Source organism: Oryctolagus cuniculus, chromosome 10 (assembly GCF_964237555.1).
Source record: "Oryctolagus cuniculus chromosome 10, mOryCun1.1, whole genome shotgun sequence".
NCBI classification, from domain to species: Eukaryota; Metazoa; Chordata; class Mammalia; order Lagomorpha; family Leporidae; genus Oryctolagus; species Oryctolagus cuniculus.
The window spans coordinates 41,560,418-41,568,182 of record NC_091441.1 but is presented as its reverse complement, the minus strand read 5'-3'; the positions used below and the strand labels follow the sequence as shown (position 1 = coordinate 41,568,182).

The 7,765-nt window shown below is 46.6% G+C and overlaps 1 protein-coding gene across 7 annotated transcripts in view; it reads left to right on the top strand.

Annotated features, from left to right (window-relative positions):
- Positions 1-165: 165 nt before the first annotated feature.
- Positions 166-7,765, top strand: part of ELP2 (elongator acetyltransferase complex subunit 2) — a 41,351-nt gene continuing 33,751 nt past the window's right edge. For 3 of the 7 annotated variants that reach the window (XR_011379350.1, XM_008261210.4, XM_070050271.1), the window contains exons 1-3: positions 170-409; positions 3,438-3,516; positions 5,487-5,557. Coding sequence is in view for 6 of the 7 variants with exons in the window: in XM_008261210.4 (XP_008259432.3) it covers positions 272-409; positions 3,438-3,516; positions 5,487-5,557 (288 nt within the window). In the remaining variant the exon portion in view is untranslated. Of the gene's footprint in view, positions 410-3,437; positions 3,517-5,486; positions 5,558-7,765 lie in introns of those variants that run through there. The other 4 variants (XM_070050273.1, XM_070050274.1, XM_070050275.1 and 1 more) reach the window with 3 other exon arrangements.

Here is a 7,765-nt window from a genome sequence, read left to right as displayed (position 1 = left end):
CGGCTCCTTCTCGAGGGTCCTGGGCTACGCCAGCCGAGCCTGCACCGCGCGCTGAGCTTCGGCCGAGGAGATGCGAGCTGGAGGCGGATGGAGAACTCCCCCGGCCCGGGAGGGGCGGGGCCCGCGGGGGCGGGGCTGCCTGCGCTCCGCCCCCGGCCGCCTCCGAAACGCGGTCCGGATGACGCCCGGGAGAGAGGCGGCCGCCATCGGGTGGTTCCGCTCCGAGGGCGGAAGTGCGCGCCTGGCACTTGGCTGCTGATCGGCAGGCAACATGGTGGCTCCCGTGCTGGAGACTTGTCATGTGTTTTGCTGCCCGAACCGGGTGCGGGGTGCCGTGAGCTGGAGCTCCGGGCCCGGAGGGCTTCTGGCCTTCGGCACGTCCTGCTCCGTGGTTCTCTATGACCCTCGGGTAAGAGGAGGTACCGGGGCGCCCCAACCCCTCTGCTTCTGGGCGTGCTCGGGTGAACTGTGTTTGCCGCCCCGGAGCTGGGAAGCCGAGTTAGCGGTCGTGTTGGCTCCGGGTGGTGGGTCTGGGGGCGAGGAGTGTCCTGCGGCCCGCCGCGCGCTGCGTCAGCCAGGTCACCGTGCCTCAGATCTTGCCTGTTGCCTGTTAGCCTCACCTCCAAACCCGAATCCTGAGATGCTTATCTGATGCCTTCCCGGGGGAACTGTGGTACTGTTAACGAGTCAGTTTGGATTTTACAAGAATCGTGATTTAGGTATGGACGCAAGCCATCGTCCCTCAGATGCTATCCCAGGCCTGCGTTTCCCTCTGTGTTTCTTAATGAACTTTTGTGGTGCGGCATTTCAAATAGGACCTGTATTTTAGCTAGAGTACGGGCTGTTTGAGGACAAGGTCTTAGGGAATGGGGATCCTAAGCATTGGTTGTAAGGCTTAAGGCTGGGCGAATCTTTTCCCTGAACCTCACCCAGTCAGTTGATGATTTTTGGTTTTGGCCCTTCTCTTACCAGCCTTCTCAGTTAAGTAGGTTTTGCGTGCTGTCCAGAGTTCATTATGACCCCTTTCCTGTCGGCTGAGTTAGGACGGTGCAGTTAGGATTGCATCTCAAAAGAACCTCAGCATAACCCTAAACTACAAATTAAAATGCAGAACAAGAGATGGTAGTGCGTGTTTCTTACATTGCTTTATTAATTTGTTTCTGAAATATTCCCTTTTTTCCTATCTTGCTTGTCTCTTTTGGTTCCCTCCCTCCTTCCTCCTTCTCCCTCCCTCCTTCCTCCTTCTCTCTCCCTCCTCCCACCCCCCTCCCCCTCTTCCTTCCTCCCTCCCTCCCTCCTTCCCTCCTTCCTTCCTTCCTTCCTTCCTTCCTTCCTTCCTTCCTTCCTTCCTTCCTTCCTTCCTTCCTTCCTTTTTAAAGATTTATATATCTGTTTGAGAGAGTTACATAGAGAGAGAAGGAGGCAGAGAAAGAGGTCTTCCATCTGCTGCTTCACTCCTCAGATGGCCACAACAGCTAGAGCTGAGCTGATCTGAAGCCAGGAGCTTCTTCTGGGTCTCCCATGTGTGTGCAGGGCCCAAGGACTTGGGCAGTCTTGCACTGCTTTCCCAGGCCACAGCAAGAGAGCTGGATCAGAAGAGGAGCAGCCAGGACTGGAACCTGCACCCATATGGGATGTCAGCACGGCAGGTGGTGGCTTTACCTGCTTCGCTGGCCCCTCTTTTGGTTTTCATTTCTTCTATTTGCCATGCAGTGTTGGGTGGCAAGAGAAAGCATATCAAGCCAAAGCTAAATCTAACAGCGACCATCAGCTACAAGCTGACGTAGGCGCACATCTTTGTGCAGCAGCTTAATGAGTTTGTACCCATGCCTTCATCATGTTTTTAAACATAACCTGGTGACTGCTTTAGCGTATTTTGACATCAGAATAGGGAATATTGAGTCTAAGAAGTACTTTGTTTAATGTTTGTTGTGCATTTAATTAAATGCGGGGATAAGAGCATGATAAAATTTTGGTAATGATGCTCATTCAGCAAGTTTTGTTGGATAAATCTGGTGATGACACAAAAATAATGAATAATAACTCCTGCCCAGCAAGGAATTCAGCCTCAGAGGAGAGATCATGAAATACTGTAACTTGTTAGCCAGGTGTGAAGTGTATCGGTTGCTATGCATTCGCCTCTGTGGGCCTTTCTCTCACCTGTGAGAATTCTCCTTGGCCTTTAGGCAGACACTCAGCCAGTGCTCATTAGCAACAGTGAAGGTTGCTGCAAACAGGAAGGCACGCAGAAGTTCACAGAGTTGGAATCGGCAGCAGTGGGCGAAGAGGGAATCTCAGGTGTGCAGTGGTGTTGGAGAAAGCTGGAGGCACTGCCAGGATATGATATGTGAGGACCTGAATTATTGTGGCATCCTGACCTTAGGTCACTGGGGCTAAAGAACCTACCATCTGATCAGCCCTGACTTGAAAAGTTAGCCATCAACTTATACCCATTAATTATAATTCCTCTATTCAAGCTTTCTTGTAAACAGAACTCTCAAAATGGTGGGAGACAGAGGCCATGAGGCCAGTGGGAAGAGGCTGCTTGTCTAGCCTGGGATGTCCTGGCAGACGCCGCGGGAGGGAAGGTTCTGGGCATTACGGGAGGGTAAGCAGTGCACTGAGATCTGATAGTATGGTGTGCGGAGAGGATGCTGAGAATGTGGAGAGTGATGGTTTAAAGTGAATTGGTGCTTAGGCCATGAAAGTTTTAACACAGCTGCGGGGCTGACGTGTTGCAGCAGTGCCAATATCCCATATGGACGCTGGTACGTCTTGGCTCCTCCGCTTCCCATCCAGCTCCCTGCTAGTGCACCTGGAAAAGCAGCAGACGATGGCCCAAGTGCTTGGGCTCCTGCCACCTCCTGGCTCTTGGTTTCAGCCCGGTCCAGCCTCGGCTGCTGCAGCCATTTGGGAAGTGAACCAGTGCAAACTCTCTGTGTCATCTCTCCCTCTCTTTCTGTAACTCTGCCTTTGAAATAAATAAATAATGGGGCCAGTGTTGTGGTGTAGCAGGTAAAGCAATGCCAACATCCCATGTTGGCACTGGGTTTGTGTCCTGGTTGCTCCACTTCCAGTCCAGCTCCCTGCTAATGGCCTGGGAAAAGCAGCACAAGATAGCCCGTGTGTGTTTAGGCCTCTGCCAACCATGAGGGAGACCCAGAAGAAGCTCATGGCTTTGGCCTGGCCCTGCCCTGGCCATTGTGGCCATCTGGGGAATAAACCAGCAGATGGAAGATTTCTCTCTCTATAATTCTTTTGAATAAATAAGTAAGTCTTTTTTTAAAAAAAGTTTATGAACTAAGAAAGACAAATCTCTCTGAGGTAGTCTTGATCTATTATTAGTGTTCAAAATACCAAAATATGACTTTTACAAACTTGTTAATTTTTCTGTAGGATAAATTCTTACATACTAACTGGTATTTTCTTTTTTAAAGAACAGGGTTGTTGTCACCAACTTGAATGGTCACACTGCTCGAGTCAATTGCGTACAGTGGATTTGCAAACAGGATGGCTGTAAGTATCAATCTGATAGTTAAAGCCGATCTCTGTTGTTTTCTGATAAAGTATTAGTCATTTTTCTTTCATCACATCTCTTAATTTAGCATCACCTTATATTATGAGTTGGAAAATAGAGGAAAAATGGTGTTAGGTGACATGACTATGTTTACCGTATAGCAATTGAAGCATGGATAACACAGCAGTGCTTAGAGTGAAGGTAGAGACACCCTTTGGCGATGGCAAGCCTTCCTGCCCCCATTACCCATAGTCCTGATTGAAAACTTGTCAGCAGGCCTTAGGCTGAAGCTGTGTTTCAGAAGATTCCACTTCTAGATCTGTCTCTGCTAAAGACAAGCCCTAGCTTCGCAGGTGAGACCTTGCGTCTCTGTTACCCCAGTCTGCACCATAGTGTCATCTGGAAGTGAAGGATTACACTATATCAGGGGACATGTAAGGTCAAAGTTACTTTCATAATACTAAAAAGTGTTCAGTTTTCATTCTCATTCTGTCATGAGTGTTCAGTGGAATTTTCTAGTGGCCATATTATGTGTAATCCCACAGCAGATGAAATACAGAAGCAGATATGATGATCAGCTGTATTCTAATAAAGTCAGACATTAAGGACATTTGCAGATTTGTTAATGTTATTTATGCTAACATAACAGTACATTTAAATTTTTTTTCTGTGATTTTAATGTTTATTTGTTTATAATCATCTACTTGAAAGGCAGAGCAACAGAAAGAGGGGGAGGGAGATCAGTCTTCCTTCTGCTGGTTCACTCCCCAAATACTCACAGTGGCCCAAGCTGGGCCAAGTGGAGGCAAGGAGCCCAAAACTCCAACTGGGTCTCCTATGATTGTGGCAGGGGCCCAAGCACTTGAGCCATCATTTGTTGCTTCCAGAATGTATTAGCATGAAGTTGGGTCAGAAACAAAGTAGCGCCGGTACCACGGCTCAATAGGCTAATCCTCCACCTTGCGGCGCCGGCACACCAGGTTCTATTCCCAGTTGGGGCGCCAGATTCTGTCCCGGTTGCCCCTCTTCCAGGCCAGCTCTCTGCTGTGGCCCGGGAGGGCAGTGTAGGATGGCCCAAGTGCTTGGGCCCTGCACCCACATGGGAGACCAGGAGAAGCACCTGGCTCCTGGCTTCGGATCAGTGTGATGCGCCAGCCATTGGAGGGTGAACCAATGGCAAAAGGAAGACCTTTGTCTCTCTCTCTCTCTCTCTCTCACTGTCCACTCTGCCTGTCAAAAAAAAAAAGCCTGGAACTCAAAATGGCCCTCCAATATAGGTTATGGGTGTTCCAGTTAGCATCTTAACCACTAGGCCAAATGCTCATCCCAATGTTAAAACATTCTTGAGGATGAAAAATCTGTATCTTGATAATGTAGGCGATAAATAGTAAAAATCTTTGAGAATTAGGGTTCACAGTGTTCGCGATGAATTTTTTTTTTTTTTTTTTTGGTCTTTTTAGATTTATTTATTTATTTGAAAGGCAGAGTTACAAAGAAGCAGAAGCAGAGGCAGAGAAAGGTCTTCTATCTGCTGGTTCACTCCCAAAATGGCCGCAACGGGTAGAGCTGGATCCATCTGAAGCCAGGAGCTTCTTCTGGGTCTCCCACGCAGGTGCAGGGGCCCAAGGACTTGAGTCATCTTCCACTACTTTCCTAGGATTGGAAGTGGAGCAGCCGGGACTCGAACCGTTGCCCAAACGGGATGCTGGCACTGCAGGTGGCAGCTTTACCCGCTCTGCCACAGGGCTGGCCGGCCCCACAATATTTTTTGTTAGTGGCTGTCCAAAAAAGAAGCTTGTGTTCATATTTGGAAGATGAGATACTAAGCCAGCTGGCCACAATGTTAACAGTTTGTGAATTTGGGTAAAGAATATGGGGGTGTTCTTAAATCTTTTTGGTAATGTTGACTTTTTTTTTAATAAATAAGAAAAAAATAAAAGAGTATTTACTGAGATACAATTTTTTTCAGCTCCTTCTACTGAATTAGTTTCCGGAGGATCTGATAATCAAGTGATTCATTGGAAAATAGAGGATAATCAGGTGGGTAGACCTTTTTCTAATGATAAGAAATTACTTACATCTACTTATATTTTCAGTTTTTCCCCTTCATTTCTATTATGTTGTTTCTTTAAGAAGTTACTCATTCTTGTTGATCAGTAACACAGATGCTGTATCTTCTGTACTTAATTTCTGCTCCTAAATTCATTGTCTGTTATCTCCATGAATTTAATATAATTTTTTGGAATAATTTTCAAACTATTCTTTTTTAATTTTTTTAAAGATTTATTTATTTATTTGAAAGAGTGAAAGAGAGAGAGAGGGGGAGAGGGGTCTTCCATCCGCGGTTCACTCCCCATTTGGCTGCAATGGATAGAACTGTGTCTATTTGAAGCCAGGATCCAGGAGTTTCTTCCGGGTCTCCCAAAGAGGGACAGGTGCCCAAGGATTTGGGCATCTTTACTGCTTTCCTAGGCCACAGCAGAGAGCTGGATTGGAAGTGGAGCAGCCAGGACTCAAACCGGTGCCCATATGGGATACTGGCACTGCAGTTGGTGGCTTTATCCATTATGACACAATGCTGGCCACTCAAACAATTCTTTTTTAAAAGCAAAATTTTGTTTATTCAAAATGCATAGTGACAGAGAGGGTGAGAGATATCTTCCATATACGATTTACTACCCAAAATCCGCAGCAGCCGGGACTGGGCCAGGAGCCTGGAACTCCTTTCCAGTCTTGCCCGTGGTTTACAGGGACCCAAGTACTTGGGCCATGTTCTGCTGCCTTTCCAGGCACATTAGCAGGAAGCTGAATCAGAAGAGGAACAGCCAGGAGTCAAACTGGCACCCAGATATGGCATGTTGGCCTGGTAAGCAGCAGTTCAACCTGCAGCACCACAACTCTGGCCCCTCACACTGTTCTTAGATAGGTTATTCTGGTGTGTGTGTGTGTGTGTGTGTGTTATTTTTGTTTGAAAGACACATGACACACACATACAAAGAAAGAGATTTTCCATTTACTCTTTGAGTCCCCAAATGTCCTCAGCCATTGGGGCTGAGCCAGGCGTAAGCCAGGAACCTAGAACTCCACCTGGATCTCCTACATGGGTGGCAGGAACCCAAGTAATTGGGCTATCACCTGATGTGTCTCAAATGCAGTAACAGGAAACTGGATCACAATCGGAGGTAGAACACAATCCCAGGCACTCTGATAAGGGATATGGATGACCCTAGCAGCAGCTTAAGCCTCTCTGCAACCACACCTGCTCCTATTCTGTTTTTCATGATTGTAAAAATTAGTGGTGATCTGTTAACATAGTAGCTGCTGCCGTGTGAATTTACTTACATAATTTGGAGGGATGTTTCATTAATGCTTGGTTTGGATGGACCTCTATTGATGGACACTAGTTGTGAGTAAAGATTAAAAGTGAAAAGAGTTAATGCATTATATATTTGCATTTTTATTGCATAAAAGAATAAGGCAGAGTATTTCTATTCATGAATTGGAAATGTAGTTTTGAAGGCAAAACACACATGAATAACTAAAAATACCAGGGTAGCTCCACGGGCAGGTGCTCTAGCTTGCTACAACACAACCATAGTGCTGTAAGAGTTCAGAAGAGCTTTAGTAGTTATCTATGAGTTGGATTTTAAGATGTAGAATGATTACCTTGGAGAAATTAAAGGGGCAAGTATTCCAGGTAGAAAAAATAGTGTTGGGGCTGGTGTTGTAGCGTAGTGGGTTAAGCTGTAGCCTGCAATGCCTGCATCCTATATGGGCACTGGTTTAAGTCCTTGCTACTCCACTTCCTATCCAGCTCCCTGCTAATGTGCCAGGGAAAGCAGCAGAAGGCGGCCCAGGTCCTTGGGCCCTTGCACCATGTGGGAGACCCAGATTAAGCTCCTGGCACCTGGCAGCCCTAGCCGTTATGGCCATTTTGGGGATGGAAGTTCTGTCTCTATCTCTCGTTCTTTTTCTGTGTAACTCTGCCATTCAAAGAAATAAAATAAATCTTTAAAAAAAAAAAAGAAAAGAAAATAGTGTTTCCCAAATAAATTACATGTGTGAATCATCTTTAGATTTCTCGCATTCCTTGGAGCTCTGAAGCAGGGAGTTTTGGAAATGTTCCTAGCTAAGGCATTGTGGGCACTTGGACTCTCTACTAGAGAAGTAGAGTAGAAGGAGATCATGTGGGAATTTGAATGCAAGCTTGGAGAATCTGTTCTTTACTAGCAGGCATTTGGAAGTCAT